This window comes from Venturia canescens, chromosome 1 (assembly GCF_019457755.1).
Source record: "Venturia canescens isolate UGA chromosome 1, ASM1945775v1, whole genome shotgun sequence".
NCBI classification, from domain to species: Eukaryota; Metazoa; Arthropoda; class Insecta; order Hymenoptera; family Ichneumonidae; genus Venturia; species Venturia canescens.
In genome coordinates, this window is record NC_057421.1 from 31,319,257 (window position 1) to 31,340,402 (window position 21,146).

At 35.4% G+C, this 21,146-nt stretch overlaps 3 protein-coding genes across 3 annotated transcripts; 2 read left to right on the forward strand and 1 right to left on the reverse strand.

Annotated features, from left to right (window-relative positions):
- Nucleotides 1-1,536: 1,536 nt before the first annotated feature.
- On the reverse strand, nt 1,537-6,928 carry LOC122410601 (transmembrane protein 26). The gene is made up of 5 exons (XM_043418861.1): nt 6,735-6,928; nt 4,464-4,635; nt 3,573-4,357; nt 2,246-2,596; nt 1,537-1,812 (listed from the first exon to the last, which is right to left on the reverse strand). Exons 1-5 carry the CDS (start codon nt 6,926-6,928, stop codon nt 1,776-1,778), a joined length of 1,539 nt encoding a protein of 512 aa, XP_043274796.1. The 3' UTR covers nt 1,537-1,775.
- A 2,656-nt stretch (nt 6,929-9,584) lies between these two features.
- Nucleotides 9,585-13,266, forward strand: pont (pontin). The gene is made up of 2 exons (XM_043412123.1): nt 9,585-9,851; nt 11,155-13,266. Exons 1-2 carry the CDS (start codon nt 9,711-9,713, stop codon nt 12,382-12,384), a joined length of 1,371 nt encoding a protein of 456 aa, XP_043268058.1. The 5' UTR covers nt 9,585-9,710; the 3' UTR covers nt 12,385-13,266.
- Nucleotides 13,267-13,392: 126 nt separating this feature from the next.
- On the forward strand, nt 13,393-21,139 carry LOC122406577 (glycine dehydrogenase (decarboxylating), mitochondrial). The gene is made up of 10 exons (XM_043412114.1): nt 13,393-14,307; nt 14,621-14,699; nt 15,664-15,799; nt 16,075-16,465; nt 16,797-17,317; nt 17,822-18,104; nt 18,403-19,052; nt 19,466-19,929; nt 20,167-20,312; nt 20,485-21,139. The coding sequence occupies exons 1-10, from the start codon at nt 14,101-14,103 to the stop codon at nt 20,590-20,592; spliced, it is 2,985 nt and encodes a 994-aa protein (XP_043268049.1). The 5' UTR covers nt 13,393-14,100; the 3' UTR covers nt 20,593-21,139.
- Nucleotides 21,140-21,146: the final 7 nt, after the last annotated feature.

A 21,146-nucleotide genomic window follows, 5' to 3' on the forward strand; every position in this document is an offset into this window, starting at 1 on the left:
GAGAGCTATGTGGTAGAAAAATCTTAAAAAAATTCTGTTGAGTTATATATTTTTCAAGAATACATTTAACACATTTTATTAAATTTTTATCACTTTGAAATTCTTCATATATTTAACATGGTTTATCATGGCAACATTGTATCGTCGCGATCCATCCTCCTTAAGATGATGGATCAGTCGGTAATCACACCTCGAATTTTTGAAATTGAAACTCTTTGACATCGTTCGTCCGATTAAAATGATAAAAATGTCATCGCACGCAGCACGATCGCAAAAATCCGATGACATTTTTATTTTTTCGATCAGACGAACGATGTTGAAAAATTTCCTTTTCAAAATTTGCAGCTATCTCTCTCGCACTCACGGTTGTGATTACCGACTGATCCATCATCTTAAGGAAAAGTATTAATTCCTGTAACGGACTGTAAAATTTTAAAGATTTAGCAGAATCTTCAGTTTTATAAGAGTCAATATTGCAGATATGATGTCAAAATTGACTAAATACTCTGGCAAAAGTTCCTATTTGGAACAATAAATATTTAATTTATAGGAAAATTCAATTTTTCTTCCATAATATGATGAATTGCTGCTCGTTACTCGCGGTAATTTTTCAAATTTAATTTTCTCCGTGTATTTCATAAAATATGAAATCCAATTTCTACCCTCGCATCGATTGAGGCTTCTTTATTTATCAATTTCACGTTTTTTTATTTATTTATTTTCCAATCGTAATGAACGAACCAACAAATTTGTCGTTTGTTTATAAATTTTAGTCGCAGACATTTTGTAGAAATAAATTTGCTTGAATTTTTATTGGAAAATAGTAATTGAATATTGCCTCGAACAGTTTCAGCCACCGTAACATCTCGGTGCGATACACCAATCAGAAACGACGATAATCAGGCCATGGATCTAACCACCCCGAAACCTCGCGAGTCTAAGGACGACAGAAAGCCGCAAGCCAAAACAGACGAATCTCGGAAATGGCTCCAAGAACTTATCGAGGACACTACCATTTTGTATTGCGCTGCTTCCGGTGTCGATCAGGATAACGTTAGCGAATACATGGACACTTTGGATTCCGTTCAAAATATCCAGTGGCTCGACTCGTGATATTGTATTGAAAAACATCGAACGTGGAATGAACGAAACTGCTGTTTATATTGTTCAAACTGGTCGTTTGAGATATTGTTGAATTAGAATTTTAAAAAATATTCAATTTTTTTATGTCACTAAATTAGAGTTTTTAGATCGCCTGAAAAACTAGTTTTGAGGATTGGAAACATTCGAAAGGTAGAAAAACAGGCATTCCTGCTTTGTTCTAACTGCAGCGCATTTTTCTTCGCGGTGGAGAGAGGAACTGGAATTTTAGTGATTTTTTTTTTTTATTCATTCTATATAGTCGTTAATGCAATTCATTTATTTATTATCGTTTGAAGAGTTAAGAATTTCGATACAGAAAAATTCTCCAATTTTCGTCTTCTAATATATATTTTTTTTTCTAAGTGCATTACTTACACATAATTTGTTCACTCCATTCACATTGGTATTGGTGAATCTCGCGTGTTTATAAACCGTGCAATAGTCGAACGATAAATAAGTTAAAATAACCAAGTTCAAGAATTTTTCTTCTTTGTTGAATTATTATGCATCCTGATTTCTCTCGTGGCGATTATTACCAATCCGTCGTTTATATTGGCGTGAATAAACAACAAAAATACCACCAGGATAGCTAGATAAAGAACCATCAATGCCACGATCCCGAGTCTTCGTTGTCAATCGTTATTCGCTCGTCGTTTACGACGACCGTGCCTGGAAAAAAATGACGTAAAAGTTATTCGAATTGAGAGCGATTCGAGCAACGATTTTTCGAAATTTCCGAAAGTGCAACATATTTTAGTTTGTCTCAAAATGGTTTTTATTGAAATCATCGAATTATCAATTTTGAGGTGTGCAAAAATCTGACATTTATTATTTTCTAGTTAAAAATTTTGGATTTTAACAATTTTGATAAATTCAGAAAATTTTCTGCCTCGTCCAATGTTACGATTCTCTACGAATTCTACGGTTTTTAATGAATTTCATAACTCTTTTCGCTCGCGAATTTTCCAAATTCTTGTTTTCCCGAGTAACTTCAAACGAATCTTTTCCTTTTATGAAGGATCAATCAACCCTAAATTCATTTTTAGCACAAGAATGAAAACGAAAGAATTAAGTTCAAAGTGCTGGTATTTTAGCAACGAACCTCATTTTTTCAGATTCGGAGGTGCTAGATTCGCTTTGACTTTGATCTTCTGTCGATTCGTTGGACGACGATTCTGAAATTTCTTTCTCGTTTCTTTTCTTGCTCGCATCTTCATTTCGAATTCTCACAGAATTTTTTCCACTCTCGCTATTCTTTTTGTCATTTCTGCTCGATGATCTTTTCTCCGTTTTCTTTCTCTTATTGTGCTTATCATCCTCGCTGGAATCTTCTTTTCTCGTTGACTCCTCATGACGACTGGAATTCTTTTTGCTTTCGCGTTTCTTTAATTTGTCCTTTTTCGAGGAGTTTCGAGAGCTCGACGTCGAGTATCCCGTGTCCTGTCTCGTCTTCCTACAACTTTTAAAAATGTTTCATCAGTCACAATAAACTTGCCAAAATTGCAATGGAGACAACCCAGCCTAACACTGAAATGAAGCTAATTATAATTTGGTTGCGATAAGAATCTGATTTTTGGCTTTTGATAAAAATCCACGTTAGTGCCAGCACAAAAATTTGATTCGTTTTAAATGGATAGAGAATAATAAGTTTTTACTGACATAAAAAAATCATTAAAGAATAAAAATCCATTGAATTTCGATAGATATTTTTTTATTTTTATTTTTTTATTTTCATATTTATTAGTCCCAAACGTACATCTTTTCTTGACAATTTAAGGTAACTACTGTACTGCATGCTAGTCAAATCCATGCTAAATTTTTAAAACGCTTTTAGACATGTAAAAATATAAAAAACGATAGCTTTGCAAAACCATCAACTGATAAATGCAAATTTCCAGAATCCACCGTGTAGTTTTTTTTTAAATTGAAACGTTCCACCGTTGCAGCTGATTATTCATTAAGCGAAAAATCTTTTTCATTAATTACGTTCACTGACTAATTACAGTCATTAACAAATACGGATAATCTTTGATAAATACCTGTGAAAATGTTTCATCATGGAAATTTGCATTTATCAGTGGTTTTGCAAAACCATCGTTTCTAATATTTTTCACGTTAATAAAAAATGCTTTAATGCATATCTACTAACCATACGTTTAATCGGTACGTTAACCTCGGTCTAAAAGCGTTTTGAAAATTTAACAGGCATTTGACTAGCATGCGCAGTACACTAGTTACCTTTAATTGATATTTATTAGTCCCAAATGGACGTCTTTTCTTGACAATTTAACAGGATCGAAATAATGTGTTTGGCAATAATGAAAGTAATCGTTAAAACTTCATTTTCTCGAGTGCGATCAGGTTATTCTTTCAGCAAAATAAATAAAAAAAAATAATAAAAGCACAGCGAACAGAACATTTGAATAAACCTTTTGCTTCTCTCGAGGTTTCTCGGTGAGAGTTCGTATCGGTCCAGTTCTTCGGTGGAGTCTTCGCTGTTGGAGAATCGCATTTCAATGTCGTGAACACGTCTGTGTTTTCGTCGTCTCTCATCGGGGAAGGATTTTCCACGAGTGTCTTTGTAAACATCACCACGCGAGATGATGCTTATGCTCGGCATTTCATAAGCGTCGTTTCTCAATTTGCGCCTCTTTCTCTTGTGTTTGCTTTCACTCTGCACGACGTAAAGTCGGTACAATTGAAGCAATATTACGAGGGTGTTTTTACAAGTGAAAAAAATGTTCATGTAGCTGACAATCTGATAATGAATGATGAGGATCAAACGAAAAGCGAGGAATGGTCCATCCTGGAGGAGCATGTTGAGAGCAATTCCCCAAACATCGATGCTGCAGCAACTCGTTTCAGTTGGAACTTTTTTTTTCATTGTTGTACCCGACGAAAGTCTCGATTTTCGTGATTTCGTCGCAGTCAATACAACCGTGAATTGCAACAACGACCAAGACCATATTCCCAATGTCAAATAAACGAGAACTGTTTCCCTCGCTATTTTATCCTCTTTGAACGAATCGAAAAATTCTATTATATCCGCAGCCGTGCCGATATAAACGAGCAACAATTGACTCAACTGATCGCGTGTCAAGTCACCTTTCGGCAGCATCCAACGGCCGATTATCAATATCAACATTAAAAATTGCTCGATCAAAGTCACCCAGGTCTCCGTTGATATTTGAATTTCCGGAAGACGAAAGTTCACCTTGGCAAAACAAAATGGGAGACTCGTTATTGTAGATTTTCATTATAAAAACCATTTTTGCCATTCATTTTCACGCTTTTTTTTTGTTACAAAAACATTTTCTTACTCCAAACGCTTTTTCCAAGTGTCGAAGATCTTCGAGATTCGTTAGATCGAAAGTATCAGTGATGTTTAGACTCGTGCCACGGGCTCTCATTCTCTTGTCTACCTTATCCAATTCCAGGAGCCAAATCGCTGGAACCACGCTTCCCAGGTACAAAAATACTGAAGGACAGAACCTGGAAAGTGGAAAACAGTTTTTCAGAGTTACGAATCAATCGATCGATTATTACACAGCCACTGAAAACAAAAAAATTGATTCGTACGCTTGGCTAGACCCAATATGTATCTTCATGTAGAGTGAATCGTTCATTTGTGGAACACTCGTCATTGAATGAACAAAATTATTAAAAACGAATAATCTCCTTTAATAGCAAGCTTCTTTTTGCTAATTTCCGAAAAATTCATCGACAGAAAGGAAATAAACTTTCGTATGCAATATTCAATTCTCGTCTTTGAACGATAAATGCGTTTTTTTCTGTGTTCTTAAGAGGGTGGGTCACGAAATCAAAATAATCAGAATTTGATCAAATTTGGTGATAACATTCTTTGACTTCAAGTTTACAAATACAATTTTTTTCAAATTTTTTTACCACACGGTTATCGAATAATTGAGCGTTAAATCGAAGTTCTTATTGACGGATGTATAACTTTATATATGTAAACTCTATGCTTATACACGTGAACTTTAGTGTTCAATTACTCGAGAGCTATGTGGTAGAAAAATTTTAAAAAATGTATATTGTCTTATATATTTTTAAAGAATACATTTACCAAATTTTATTAAATTTTTATCATTTTGAGATTCTTCATATTTTTAACATGGTTTAAACATGGCTTTAAACTCAAAACAATTCGCGCATATCTTATACGTGTTTCTTCAATGGGCAGTTCATCCTGTTCTGACGCACCGAATCTGAATCCGGGATCAAATTGGCCAATCACCTCCAAAGTCTCGAGTAAATTGTAAAAAATCGTGAAAATGGGTGAGAATTGCGAATAATCGTAGTTATGAATCAGGGAAACTTTTTTTTGTTTAGAAGCACGTTGACATACACTGGATTAGAATTCAGAGTCCGTTAATCTTGATCACGAATACGAGAGTAAGAAGCAACAGCGATATCGATGATGTAAGAAAAGCGCTTCATTTTAGACCATTTTTATTTTGTGACGCGTTCATTTTTCTTCGAATGAACTGCGCAGCGGTGTCTCCATCCCTTTCTATTTTCTCTCTCTAGCGTCCAGCAGGAATTTCACTTGTCTCGGTGAAATCGTTCTCCTTGTTGTCGACTCAGGTCTCCAAAGTTTTAAAGAAAATTTTAGTCAAAGCGAGAGTGTAGAAAGTCCAATTTGAGGTTCATCGAGCAAGCCAAGTTGAGCCCGGATTTGAATTCAGCACAAAAATACAGATACAAAGGTCTAGTCGAATGCACAGATCTTTATTATAGAAAAATGGTCAAATTGAAGAAAGGAATTCTGAAATTTTGGACACTTGACATTTTCGTGGGTGCAAATTTGCACCAGTGTGGTTTCCACGGTTTGAAAAATATGGAACATTTCAAATTTCCTAGCTCACATTCTGTCCCATTCGAATTTATATTCTGCCTCACTTTGCAGGGATAAAAGATGAAACTGTGAGGCAGACGTTGAAAATGGTTTTTCGAAATCTCCTTTCAGAAATTTGTCCAGTTAACACTTTTACGTGTTTCCTAAATTTTTATTCTTCCCCTAAAATTCTTGTAGCAAAGGATCCTCCACGTTTTCGCTTTCAACGAATCCTGCCAAGGTAAAAATGACCGATAGATTTTTCGGAGTGGCAAAAAACAGGTGTAATGGGGTCACCTTTCGAGGTCAATATTTTTCGACCTGCTTCCTCTCCTGTCGTCGCGAAGGGGAATAAACGAGGGTAGATAGGATACAAAGTGTACACATCTGTGGGACAGCTTGTCCGGGAGTAACTAATGCTCAATTTCCGTTCGTCGGAGTGGAAGGATCGAAGAAAAAAGGGATGCGAATGAGAGAGTGACTTTTACGAATATGTGTGCGAGAGTGTACGCTTAGGTGAGAAGTATTGTGCCCAATTTGACCTCGTGGATAAAGCGTTATGCTCCGGAAAATTGTCTTGTTAGCGCAACTTCGTTATGGGAGAATCGGAGCCCAACGAATTTTGTTGGCCATCCGAAATCGTGAAAAATATCCAGCCGAATAAGGAATTATGAATCTCAATGGAATTTAACATTTTATTTAAATGCTACAAATTTTCAACTTGATTTCTCACCATTTCCACTCCTGATTTGCTTTTATCGTCAGAGTGAATATGCCCTCGAAGAACAAAAACAATATCGGACAGCTCAGGTACCAGTACAATGGATTTTTCTTGAAATTAGTCACTTGCCAAATCGCAATGAAACCGTGAGACGCGAACACCAAACGAGTAATTATTGCTTTTACGGTAGCTATGAATTTCGCCATTTTATTTAACCCTCGATCTTCGGATTCGTCACAGAAATTCTCGCGGTCTTATTTAGCGCACTTTACATGTCGAACGCGAGCTTCTAATCAAATTTTTTAACGGTGTGTTAGTTTTTGTGCAAATTTCGAATCTGAACAACATTATTTTTCCTCACTTATTGTCTCCGATATTTTTTTTCGTTTTAATATCATTTTTCAAATCTATTCAATGAACTATTTGAATGGACACGTGGAGAAACTTCATTTAAATGAGAAGCATCGATTGATTAAAGCGAATTTTAAGGAGATTTGATTTTTTTTTTGGATGTAACTTTGTCCTTGTTAGCAATCGCGATGGAAAAACATTCCGAAATAAGGGTTTTTCAATTTCAGGAATTTCAAGTTCAAATCACTTATATTTTGTCAATACAATTGTGAGACACTTTTTTCTCAGGCAAATAAGTCACGAATGAAGCTATAAAGGACGAGTAATTCTTCGCCACCTCAAACATTGAAGGTTCATAATAGACTGCAAGGGAATTCACACCCTCGTGAGATTCTGAACCCGACGGAGTTCAAATAGACGCGCGAGGGTCACAGAAATACTAGTCGTAGCGCCACCTGCCCTCAATTTCGGAGGTATGAATCGAGCATTTTTTTGGTTTGAATGAAAATTTCACTCGAAATCGATTTTATGTTTTCCAAAGCTTGATCGAAGCGCGATCGTTTATCAGTTAAAGAGGGTGGATCACGAAATCAAAATAATCAGAATTTGATAAAATTTGGTGATAACATTCTTTGGCATCAATCATACAAATACAATTTTTTTCAAATTTTTTTACCACATGTTTATCGAATAATTGAGCGTTAAATCGAACTTCGCACGAGATGTATAAATTATTTATGTAAACTCTATGCTTATGCACGTGAACTTTAGTGTTCAATTACTCGAGAGCTATGTGGTAGAAAAATCTAAAAAAATGCAATAGTCTTATAAATTTTTAAAGAATTCATTTACCAAATTTTACTAAATTCTTATCATTTTGAAATTCTTAATATTTTTAACATGCTTTAGCAGGGCAACATTGTATCGTTGCGATCCACCCTCCTTAAGAATTTCATAATTGAAAAGGTTGTCGGATGTCTACGTATTAGAAAAATTAAAAAAAAAAAAAAAAAAAAATATGTCAAGTTAGTTAATTTTTTAAATTGAAAATCATTTCATATTTCTCGTAGCCCAATTCGTCAACTGTAAAAGCACATGCGTGAATAAAATTTCTCGTTAAGATAACGGAAATTAAAAAATATCGATTTTATTTTTGATTTTTTAAAACACGAGTCAATGGAGCATTGAAATGAAAATTGCCGGAACTGGTTTACCGCGGGCGTGTATTGAGAAACGTCAGTCGCGCTCTGTCGCATTGAATTGTGAAAATTATTTTGGATTTTATTCTTTTTATTATATTCGTTCATTTATAGATTGATGATTGGGCTTGATTTAATAAATTTAAATTATTTGAAAGTTCTATAGATTTGTTGTATTCATTATTGACAACGATCGAATAGAATTTCGCCGCTTCGATTCCGCATTCTTATTTACATTGTGCAGGGATATTCATAAGCGAATAATTGCATTTGGTTTTAAGGAATTTGACTATTCGTAATTTTGATATTTTTCGCTACCCGAAATGGTTGTTTGTAAAGAAATAAATGTTCTTGACCCATCATGTTTTTCACATATGTTTTTCCGTGGTTTATTTAACTTTTAAGAGCTGCAAATGTCTAAATGAAAATTCTTCGACACAGTTTGACCGATTAAAAAAAGGCTCGGTCAGCCCATTTCTGCGATCGCCCTGCGTAGGCTGACAAAGCCTTTTTTAATCGGTCAAACTGTTGTCAAAGAATTTCGATTTCGAAAATTCCAAGTGAGGTTAGTCGATTGATCCTTACTCTTAGAACGGGTCTGGTCGAAATGTCAACCGCACTACTTTGGTGCGGTTGAAAATTCATTGATATTATACACAAATTTTGTGTAAAAAAAAGGTCGATTTCAACATGAAAATCCCCATCCTTAAAAGGTTAACAACTCTCCGTATAGTCATTACTTATTGAAGTTTTAACAGTATCTGCAGTTCAGTCAACGAACTAGAATCTAGAATTCATCGATGTAATCATTTTACTGGTCGTTGGTAATCAATGTACTGGTTTACCGGCATATTCGTTATTTTTTAATACATTTAGCGTCGGCCCACTACTGCGTCTCTTGAATTAGCTCGGGATCGAATTTTCGATCATTTTCTAGTCGATTTCAGATGATAGATTATTCTTACCAATTAGGGCTTTGAGTTTGAAAAAATGTTTTTTGGAAATGAAAAAATGTCAATCGATATATGGCTCGTGAAATAAACGTATTACAGATTCGATGAAGAATATTACGATGGATGAGTAAAATAATTATTAATTAATATAGTCAATATGCTTTACATGCCATGATAATGTTTATTTAATTTTCATATTATTTTCAAAAAACAAAATGGTTCTATATACATACATACATGCATTTGAATTAGTGTATGCAAGTTGCCAGCATATGATAAACAAGAGATAAACCAGCGAGGATAAACGAATCGATTACGACATATATGCAGCTAACTTCGTGTCGTTGAGACCATTTCGTACTCACGCTTTCAAGTTCGAGACAGCACGAGTTTGCCGCTTTGCCGGGTTGTTTTATCAATAAAACGCAATTCCGGGAGAATCATCGTACGATCAAGACGAATATTAGAACAAACATACGGGGAAAATGAAAATCGAGGAAGTAAAAAGTTCAGCTAAGGCTCAAAGAGTCTCAGCTCATACGCATATCAAAGGTTTGGGACTTAATGAAAATGGTACAGCGATTCAGAGTGCCGCAGGCCTCGTGGGACAAGAAGCGGCAAGAGAGGTTAGTTCAATTTTTGTTACAAACTTTTCCCTTTATTCGTTGATATATGTATTCAAGCGCGTTGAAACGAAGGCTATTTTGTACAAGAAATATTTCTTGAAATTTTAATCAATTCAATATTTGAGAACATAAAAATTTAATATTCTGCCCGAGAGTTTATGATTCATTCCTAGCAAAACAATCTCGTATCGTTGACGTGTTTCAGTGTATGATGAGAAAATTCAGTAAAAATTGAATGATATATTTTCTGAGAAAGACTATTGAACATTTTTCGTGCACAATCATTTTAGCTTGAATTTTTGTTTTATCTGTTTACATTCAGAGACTTGATTATTTTTATTCTTTTGAATGATATTTTTTTATTCACAGATATATTTGAATAATAAACTTTTGAAGTTATCTCGAGATTTATAATAATTTCTAGTCCCTTTTAATCTTTATGGGTAGCTAAAACAACGAATGAACAATTGAATAACATAAATCTTAGAATAAATTTTGATTTCTAAGAAATTCATTTGTATTCAATTAGTTACAGAATTTATTTTCAATCATAAAGAAGTAATTTTTTAATACCAGATTATTTGATAATATTATTAAATATTATAGCAATATTGAATTACATTTGTAAAATTTGTTTTTAAGATGGAAATAATAAGCTTGAGAAATTTTATCCATTTTTTTTAATGAGTATTTGAAATATGAATTTTCCATAAGTTTTTCATGCACTATGATTTCTTTTTACAATAAACAGATTCATTTGAGGAACAAGAAAATTCTGAAAAAAATAAAGTGCAAGGTTTTTTGTCAGATGTTGATAGTCAATGATTTTAGTTTTGCAGCATTATGGAGATGCTGGGATGTTCACTGAGAATTTGGAAACTCATTTGTAATTTATTATGACGAAATTAAACAATATTCTCGAGATCTAATATACTAATATACTAAAAGTTTATGGCGCTGAAGTTTGCAACGTTGGAGTCCATCGAAATAATTTAAAAAAACTTTTAAATAATTCCAGTAAATCTCTAATTTTGTTTCCTGCCGAATTTGCAATTCGTAGTTATTCCTATACCAATGATTTGTGAAATAAAAAATTGGTGAATTACAAATCTTTTTTGTTCATTCCGTTGGACTTCAATATTGCAAACTTCATAAGATAGTTTGCATCTCTCAATGTATTTTGTTTGAAATTTTTAGTTCTATAATAGTTAGACATGTTGAATAAAAATGGCACATTTCTTGAAAAAATAGAGATATTATTTAAAAGTTTTTTCTGTATTTTTATCTCATACCATCTTTTCAGGCTGCCGGGATAGTTGTGGACATGATAAAGTCAAAGAAAATGGCAGGAAGAGCGATCCTTCTCGCAGGTCCGCCAGGAACAGGCAAAACTGCAATAGCTTTGGCGATAGCCCAAGAATTGGGTAACAAAGTGCCATTTTGTCCGATGGTTGGGTCAGAGGTGTACAGCTCGGAGATAAAAAAGACTGAGGTGTTGATGGAAAATTTTCGAAGAGCAATAGGTCTGCGAATACGTGAAACGAAGGAGATATACGAGGGTGAAGTGACAGAGTTGACGCCGTTGGAGACTGAGAATCCTGTGGGTGGTTACGGAAAGACAATTTCTCATGTAGTAATAGGATTGAAGACGGCCAAGGGTACAAAGCAATTGAAGTTGGATCCTCTGGTGTATCAATCATTGCAAAAGGAGAAAGTTGAAACCGGAGACGTGATTTACATTGAAGCAAACAGCGGGGCGGTAAAACGACAGGGAAGAAGTGACAATTACGCGACAGAGTTTGACTTGGAGGCTGAGGAGTACGTCCCTTTGCCAAAAGGTGATGTGCACAAAAAGAAAGAAGTAGTACAGGACGTGACGCTGCACGATCTTGACATTGCCAATGCAAAACCCCAGGGAAACCAAGACATAATGTCGATGATGGGCCAATTGATGAAACCTCGGAAAACAGAGATAACAGATAAATTACGAAAAGAAATAAATAAAGTTGTCAATCAGTACATAGATCAGGGTATAGCTGAGCTCGTTCCTGGTGTTCTTTTCGTCGACGAAGTTCACATGCTCGACATTGAAACCTTTACGTACCTTCATCGCTCTCTCGAGAGTGCGATCGCCCCAATCGTTATATTCGCCACCAATCGCGGACATTGCGTTATTCGTGGCACAGAAGATATCGTCGCTCCTCATGGCATTCCTCTCGATCTTTTGGACAGATTATTGATCATCAGGACCCTACCTTATTCAAAAAGCGAAATATCTCAAATCGTAAATCTTCGAGCAGTCACCGAAGGCCTACAAATCGATGAAGACGCCCTTGAAACACTCGCTGAACTCGGCACCAAAACCACCCTTAGATACGTCGTTCAACTCTTAACTCCTGCAGCTCTCACCGCCAAAGTCAACGGACGAACGAACATAAAGAAAGAAGACGTTGAAGAAGTCGGTGCTCTCTTCCTCGACGCCAAATCTTCTGCTAAAATTCTCACACAGAACAAAGATAAATTTATGAAGTGAGATTGCTCCAGTACTGCAGATTTTTGCTCTCGAACGGCGAACGCAATCTCGGTGAATCTCGATTTCTCGTCAGTTTTGTATTCATTAATCACTCTAATCAATAGCAATCAAATGATTAGCGTTCTGATTTATGTCGATGGGAACGTATTGATTAGAATCAATCTAAAAAACGGGTTCATCGATATTAATTTCAGTTTGCAATGAAAAATTGATTGTTATTCATTAAAAACGTGTCGACGAAGAATCGAAATTGAACGAAATTGCGATCACATGAACGGCGTCTTTGCAAGTCTTAAGCTTCAATTTTCTCACGTTCCTTCTGTTCTTAAAGTTTTTCAAAGTTTACACCATTTGATTACAACGGGATTTCCTTTTCCTCTAAAGATTCACTCCAATTTTGTTCGCACATTGAGACTGCAAAGTCGCAAATAAGCAATCTACATTTCCGTAGTATCAACGATATAAGCTTCAATTTCATTTTTTGTTCGTCCACCGTTAGCGATACTGAACAAAAATGAAAACTTCCGCCTTCCATCGTGATTAGACCGGAGCAGAATATTTTTTGCACGTTGAAAAATTGATGGTTTTTTGTTAGACAAAAAATGTTCTGGGACGTTTATTGAATTACATTAGATGTGTAACTCTCACTATGAAGTTTGTTTTTACAATGACACTAATTCAAAATATATTTACATGTATTTTTTCATTTAAGAATCGGTTTTCATTTATTTATTTGTTAATAGTAGTCCTTTCACGATGAAAGTTAAAAATTCATAAGAAAGTTGAAGTACCAGAAAATTCTCTCTTCATCTTTGCCACCACAAACCTCGTTTTGAATACTCGAAACAAAATGTACAAATAAATTTATTAAGGATAAACGTATTCTACTAAAATTTTCTCTTTCCAATCTAGTTAAACATATTTTCAGACTTGAAAAAATTGTAAAAAAGGAACGAAATCCCCAACCATGTGACTCGTTATCAATTTCAAACGATTGGATGATTTATTCTCTCACAGAGCTTCAAGATTCTGAAAAACAAACGTCATGTCGACGTCAAGAAAATCTGCACTCATTTTTTCCAGTTTTTCCTATAATACTCTAATCTCCATATAATTTTTATACAAACAACTATTCTATATCTAAAATTACGAAATTCCCATTAAACTTTTTTGTTTTTTGATCCGTCATTCGTAATGGCGTAAACGAAAATGCAAGAAGGGAATACAGCGATTTTTTTCGGATTGAACTTTTGTGGCAACATATTTAAGGAATTTAAAAATGATTGAGTGAACATCGGTTTGAGCAACAACAACAGAAGTTAGCGAATAAATATTTGTTCAAACTATTGTTGCTCACTGGAGGGGATTTGCACGTGACTTGATAATCGTTGCAAGACAACATTGATGCACTAAAGCAGAAAAAAAAATAATTATAACGACATAAATGTTGTGGAGAGTCTCGTGTCAGTCAGGGTCACAAGTTCGAACTTTAATCGTAAAGTTGTGACATCATGTTCGAGATATCTTCCCACGTGAAGAATAAAATTCTCTCGACACTTTTCTCATCATTTGGATTCGGACGTTCACCGATATAGGGCACATGAGAATCAGCTTCAGAATTCCGTCGATCAGTTTTCTCATTGAATTCGCAATATCCATTCGCCTTCGAAGTCGTCAATAACGTTTTGTGGATTCCTTTAAGGAGCAAACTGAATAATGTATTGCACTCCGAGAGTATCTCGATGCGCGAAATTATTGCGGATGCGAAGCGGCGCCAAAAATCACGTGCGGTTTTTGAGTCTGAACAACTCAAGTTACTCGAAATTCGAAAATCTTTTTCCCTATCGGGAAGAGTTTCAAAGTCGACACATAGGACCGAGGGATCATGAACAACAAGAAATGCTGGAGTTCGTGGGTTTTAAGGTACGTTTTTTCTAAAAATGGAACTTTTAAACTCTGGAGTTTCAAGAGTTTCCTCCATTTTTTATCAAAAAGTACTTAATTTGTTTATTATTTTATGTTTTTTGCTAAAATCCATTTCATTTGAATTCGATATTTCGTATGAAATAATTGCAACATTTTTTTTTACGAAGATAACAAAAACAACTTCATTTTCAACTGGCATTTCGGTATTGATTATCTCTACTATCGAAGCTATTTCACAAAGAGGACATTCTGAAACTCATTGATTTTGAAGGAACGTTTTTTTCATTGATTTCTTATTTTTTTTTTGCAGTCCCTCGAAGAACTAACCAAAACCGCAGTACCAAGTAACATAAGATTGGACGAAGAACTTCGGATTGAAAAACCAATCAGTGAGTACAACAAGGCTCTGAAGTTTCAAAAACGATTTTACAACTTCAGTGAACGAATGTGTAAAATTTGTAACTTTTTCATCGATGTAACACTGAATATTCAGAAAAATATTTCTCAGGATTAATTATTTATTGCTTTCGGTCAAAAAGTGAAAAAGAAAAGTGAACGTTCAAATGAATCAGATATTGAGTCAAAATAATCAAAATTTACCGTTGGAATCGATCGATTTTTTAAATTTTCGTGAGAAAATCGCTTCAATTCTGCTTCAAACTAAAGACTGTCAAGTTTTTTTTTTAACGGATTATTCACGAGACGTTACGACCTCTGATAATCTTTCGATTTCTCCACCCTCGTTCATATAATTCATCACAGTCAAGTAAGATTCCGACGACAAAAAAAAATCGAAAAAAAACCCATGGAAGCTATAAACAGTTTGTCATTCGATAGATCAATAAATTATGCAATTGTACGTCATTGGGACCTCCTGCGGTGTTCGCATTTATAAATATTTTGTGGAATAAAACAGTTCTCATTGAGAGTAAACCATCCATAACCGATAATGTTAACTGCTGTTCGTATCTCTCGAGGTCTTAGGTCAGCCTCTTTTTTCTTGATTCACCATTCACGTGATTTCTCCGGTCGCGCGATCTTTTAAGCACGTTTTTCTCATTTCCACACTCTTGATATAATTGAGTCGATTCATTACTTATTCAAGATAATTTCGTTGTTCGATTGGTTCGAGTGACGACGAATTTTGACTTATGCTTTTACAGCTTTTTTGTGAGTCGTTTGAATGAAAGATTTTTCGTCACGAGTCTTTTCACATTTTTCACCAAGTATTTCTAATGTGTTAGTTCTACAATTTTCAATAGTTCAACAATGTAATGCACCTGAATCGTGTACAATCGGAGCGAAAGAAAGATTATTTTTGTAATTGAAATAATGATTTTTCTTTATTTGCAGCCGAGTACGAGTTGATAAAACGAGTTACTGGGATGTCAGAAAAAAACGATGCGTGGAGAACTTATATTGGAATGGGATACTACAACTGTTGCGTTCCACCTACGATAATGCGCAACATGTTCGAAAATCCTGGATGGTAAAAACTTATTTACACTGAAAAATTCACAAAATCAATACTTTCGAAAAATCCTTTTTAAAATCGTTCCAAAACAATGCGAAAAAGGTAAAAAAAGAAACATTGTCACAATACTTTCAAAAACGATTGCGAAAAACGTTTTGCTATTGCTTGGGAAAGGACGGAAGGAATGAATTTAAAAACTGCTGAACGGACAATTGTGTTTTTCCATAAAATTGAAGACGAAACGATTATATTAGTGTACTAGGAATCCTTACGAACTGTTTTTTTTTTAGGACGACGCAATACACGCCTTACCAGCCTGAAATAGCTCAAGGAAGACTGGAGAGTTTGATTAATTATCAGACAATGATTTGCGACTTCACAGGGATGGAAGTGGCGAATGCCTCGCTTTTGGACGAAGGAACAGCAGCGGCTGAGGCACTCGCACTCGCGTACAGGCGAAACAAACGAAAAAAGCTTTTCGTATCAGACAAAGTGCACCCTCAAACGATAAGCGTTATTGCTACACGAGCTTCATCCCTTGGACTGATTCTCGAAGTCGGCAATGTATTCAAGCTCGATACCAGCGGAAAAGATATTGCGGGAATCCTCATCCAATATCCTGATACTACCGGAGCTGTCTATGATTACGAAGAAATCGTTGGAAAAGCGCACAAAGACAAAGTACGTTTTTTCCTTGTTTTCTTATGTTTCATACATTTATTTTTCTGAGCTCCCAAAAGCTGCAGTTCTTGTACTCCATTAATTTATCTATTTCCTTGAATATTTTTCTTCTACAATTTGTGTTATCTGGTATTAAAATTGACGAATACTTTTAATAAAATTTCGAATGAATTGCTTTTTCGATCCGAAGATTGGATCTTTAGGACCATTTTTACTTTCGTTGAAAACTGAAACGTTCGATTGAAATTTATTGTTTGATTAACCAAGTGTAACATTCAAAAGTAAAATAATACAAGAAATTGACCCAATCGTTTGTTTGGCTCTCCCTCAGACATTGGTTTGTGCTGCTGCTGATCTCTTGTCGTTGGCGATTTTACGACCACCTGGAGATTTTAACGTGGATATATGCATCGGTACGAGTCAACGTTTTGGCATTCCCTTGGGTTATGGAGGTCCACATGCAGGATTTTTCGCATGTCGGAAAAATCTGATCAGATTAATGCCTGGGAGGATGATCGGATTGACTCGTGATGCGGATGGAAATGACGCTTTTCGCTTGGCTCTTCAAACTCGTGAACAACACATAAGAAGAGACAAAGCGACGAGCAACATTTGCACTGCTCAAGCGCTTTTGGCTAATATGTCAGCCATGTACGCCGTCTATCATGGACCACGAGGAATTCGTGACATCGCTACGAGGGTTCACAATTTGACTGTCGTCTTGGCAAAAGGCCTTGAAAAAGATGGTCACAAAATTCACCACGAACGCTTCTTCGACACGATCACAGTTACTTCTAAAGAATCCCAAGAACTCGTCAAACGAATGGCCGAACAAGCTAAAATCAATTTAAGGTGAGCTAGAGGGAAAACAGTTCACAATTTTCAAAGATTTTTTAGCTGCAAGTAAAGCACTCGCCTCAATTACAATTTTGATAAATAGCAATGGCTTTGATGCTGGGGCGAACGGAAATTCAGTATTTTAAAAATGCTCGATTTTCCTGACCTTCGTTTTCTTCGTATCTGAATTGGTTTCTTACAATTCTAAAATGAATTTTTGACAAACTTCATACATAAGTTTGAACATAATTACGTATGATTTAGAGTTCTAATAAAGAAGTGAAGCAATTTCGTAGAAAGCTCATATGTTTTCAATCAGAACGATATTATTTTGGGAAACTACAGGAACCACGTAAATCATTTGCTGCTTTGTTTCAAACAGTTTGAAAGTAACTTCTGTTTATTATGAGTTTTATGCTTCCGATGTTGATCAGATATCCAAAGTTTATTAGGGTCACTGCTATCTGTTGAATAATTTTCATGTATGAAATTCATGAGGAATGTGATTTAAAATTGTAGATACAACAACGATGGTTCCATAGGAATTTCTCTGGACGAAACAACCGAACCTAAGGACGTGGATGATCTTTTCAGAATTTTCAAAACGAAATTCACCGTCAGAGACATCGTCCAATCTGGTTTAACGGAAGGTCAAGATCTAGAAGCTACAAAGTTTAAGCGTGTTACTCCTTACTTGGAACATCCGGTTTTCAACATGCATCATTCGGAAACAAGAATTGTTCGTTACATGAAAGCCCTCGAGAATAAAGATGTGTCCCTTGTTCATAGCATGATTCCGCTGGTAAGATAAAATTTTGGCCACTGTTTTGATAGAAAAGATTGATTTTGGTAAAGAAATTACCGTGTAGCTTAATTTTCTTTCTGGGCATATGCTAATTTGCGCTCATTCAACAAGTTAGTTTACATAATTTGAGCCCGAATCGTCTCTATGATTCAATCAATGGACAATCCAATAAAACATTCAATATGACAACGAAAACGTATGATTTAAATAAAATTTATTCCGATACGAAATGGAAAATTTGCAAATGAAATTTCTGTCAAAAGAAGTTTGATTCACATTAATCGTTATTATTTAGGGTTCCTGTACGATGAAATTGAATTCAACGAGTGAAATGATGCCCTGTAGTTTACCGGGTTTCACGAATATTCATCCCTTCGCTCCAGTGGAACAGACACGTGGTTATCAGGAACTATTCAACGAATTGGAAAAAGATCTTTGCGCGATAACGGGCTACGATGGAATAAGTTTTCAGCCGAACAGTGGAGCTCAAGGAGAGTATGCTGGATTAAGAGCGATTCAATGTTATCACGAGTCTAATGGAAACGAAAATAGAAAAGTGTGTTTAATCCCGATTTCTGCTCACGGGACAAACCCAGCATCGGCTCAAATGGCAGGAATGCAAGTTGAGCCAATTTTTGTCAAGAAAGATGGTTCCGTCGATACAAGCCACCTGAAAGACATGATCGAGAAACATCAAAAAGATTTGTCTTGTCTCATGATAACTTATCCATCAACTAACGGAGTTTTCGAAGAAACAATAGGTGACGTCTGCCAAATTGTTCACCAAGCTGGTGGACAAGTTTATCTCGATGGTGCCAATATGAATGCTCAGGTTGGTCTTTGTCGACCGGGTGATTATGGCAGCGACGTTTCTCATCTCAATCTCCATAAAACTTTTTGTATTCCTCATGGTGGAGGAGGACCTGGAATGGGACCAATTGGAGTGTAAGCCAAAGTCATTTTCACGAAAATACTTTATGTTGGTACACTTAAAAAAAAAAGCATTTTTCTAATCGTCATTAATTAAGTCGACCGGAAAGATTCCATAAGTGTCGAAGATCAGTAATCAGTGTGGACAAAAGTCGAAGCATTTTTTTGGGGTGCGTAATTGAAGCCGATAAACGGACTGAAAAAATTATTCTTTCGATAAAAGCTGTCTGAAGAGTCACAATGACAACCCTGTAAATAAATTGAGTCCTTATTAAGCCATCATTTTAGAGGTTGGGAAAAATTATGTAAAAATAAAAATGTTGTATTCAAATGTTCGTAATGTTTAAGTAAATTCGTCGAAAACTCGGGAAAAGTTTTCGACGATTGAACGATTGATCGTGCCAGTACCAAACTTATTTTCGTTGCAGCAAACGTCATTTGATACCATTCCTTCCGGGGCATCCGGTGGTAGATTCGACAAATGGAAAAATAAAGGAAACTTCCGGAGTTGGAGCCGTTTCCGCAGCGCCTTACGGTTCATCGGCGATTTTACCCATTTCTTGGGCTTATATAAAAATGATGGGACCGCGTGGTCTCCGGAAAGCCACTCAGGTTGCCATTTTGAATGCAAATTACATGAGCAAACGGTTGGAAAAGTATTATAAAACACTGTACAAAGGTGACACGGGTCTCGTAGCCCACGAATTCATACTCGACATCAGAGATCTTAAAAAAACGGCGAATATCGAAGCTGTCGATATTGCCAAGCGGCTCATGGATTACGGTTTTCATGCACCGACTATGAGCTGGCCTGTCGCTGGTACACTTATGGCAGAACCTACCGAATCCGAGGACAAAGTCGAACTCGACAGATTTTGTGACGCTCTCATATGTAAGCATCTCATCTCCTCGTCCATTTTCCAATTTATCAAGATTTTTTTCTCTTTCTCGTGGTTCAAAATGCTCTTTTTTTTTTTAATTTTCCACCGCCACTGGCTGAACTTTCCGGCTATTTCACGTTTTCACTTCTCTCATTGAAGAATATATGAATATTCTCACAAACGTGTTCAGAGGCCGATCGAACTTTTATGTACTGATGGAGGAATATTTGATTTTGTATTATTCACAGCTATCAGAAAAGAAATTGAAGAAATAGAAAATGGAAAAATGGACATGAATATTAATCCGTTGAAAATGGCACCACATACCCAACAACAAGTCATTCAGTCGGAATGGAACAGGCCATACTCGCGAGAACTTGCCGCATTTCCAGTTGTAAGTTTACCCCCCCCCCCCCCCCCTATTTTATAATAACCCAAGAAAAAAAGATTCCGCACGAATAATTGATAGATCTGTTTGTAATTACAAATGAAGTATTCTTTATAAATGAGGATAGCGAATGAATCTGAAATCCATCCAGTAATGATCACGAAATGTGCTGTTTCAGTCATTCAAAAGGACTCCGAAAATTTGGCCCAGCGTAGGAAGGATCGACGATATCTACGGCGATAAAAATCTCTTCTGTACGTGTCCACCGATTTTACCGGAACAATAAGCTTCATCTTTGTTATCACTGTCATCACTTTTGACATTCGAAACATCAAAGATGATTTTTCCCTTGTATCTTTGTACATATTTCATTCATATTCATGAATTTTTATATTCGAAAATCTGTACTACGCAATTGTTTAAGTAGTCTTATCAAAACTGATTGCATTTTATACGTCTATTAGAAATTTAAAAAAAAATCATATTAATAACAAATCGATGTCATCGTAATTTATTGTAAAGCTGTGTATTTTATCAAATGAGTAAAAAAAAATATCAAAAAATTTTCATAAGTAATGAAACTCAACGGTTCACGATTTTTAAAAATCAAGCATTCCGCCCTCGAAGGTTTTTTAAATCGAAAATATTCATGATAAACGAATTACTCGTTTTGTTATCACGTTTCTTTTGCTTTGAATTTCATAAACATTTCAGTGTATTAACTGAGAAACTATTTTGAATATCAAAGAAAAAAACAACGATTGATATTTCGAACTTTTATGATTGTCACGCTAAATGTGGAAATAAAATTCGAAACAATTATATTTTTAGAACATTATG

Coding starts and splice junctions, on each gene's coding strand:
- LOC122406577 (XM_043412114.1), top strand. CDS start 14,101: ATGTATTGCACTCCGAGAGTATCTCGATGCGCGAAATTATTGCGGATG. Junction 14,700..15,663: donor TCGGATTGAAAAACCAATCA/GTGAGTACAACA, acceptor CTTTATTTGCAG/CCGAGTACGAGTTGATAAAA. Junction 20,313..20,484: donor AACTTGCCGCATTTCCAGTT/GTAAGTTTACCC, acceptor GTGCTGTTTCAG/TCATTCAAAAGGACTCCGAA.
- LOC122410601 (XM_043418861.1), bottom strand. CDS start 6,928: ATGGCGAAATTCATAGCTACCGTAAAAGCAATAATTACTCGTTTGGTG. Junction 4,358..4,463: donor ACTTGGAAAAAGCGTTTGGA/GTAAGAAAATGT, acceptor TGTTTTGCCAAG/GTGAACTTTCGTCTTCCGGA. Junction 1,813..2,245: donor TCCGAATCTGAAAAAATGAG/GTTCGTTGCTAA, acceptor ATTTTTTTCCAG/GCACGGTCGTCGTAAACGAC.
- pont (XM_043412123.1), top strand. CDS start 9,711: ATGAAAATCGAGGAAGTAAAAAGTTCAGCTAAGGCTCAAAGAGTCTCA. Junction 9,852..11,154: donor GACAAGAAGCGGCAAGAGAG/GTTAGTTCAATT, acceptor CCATCTTTTCAG/GCTGCCGGGATAGTTGTGGA.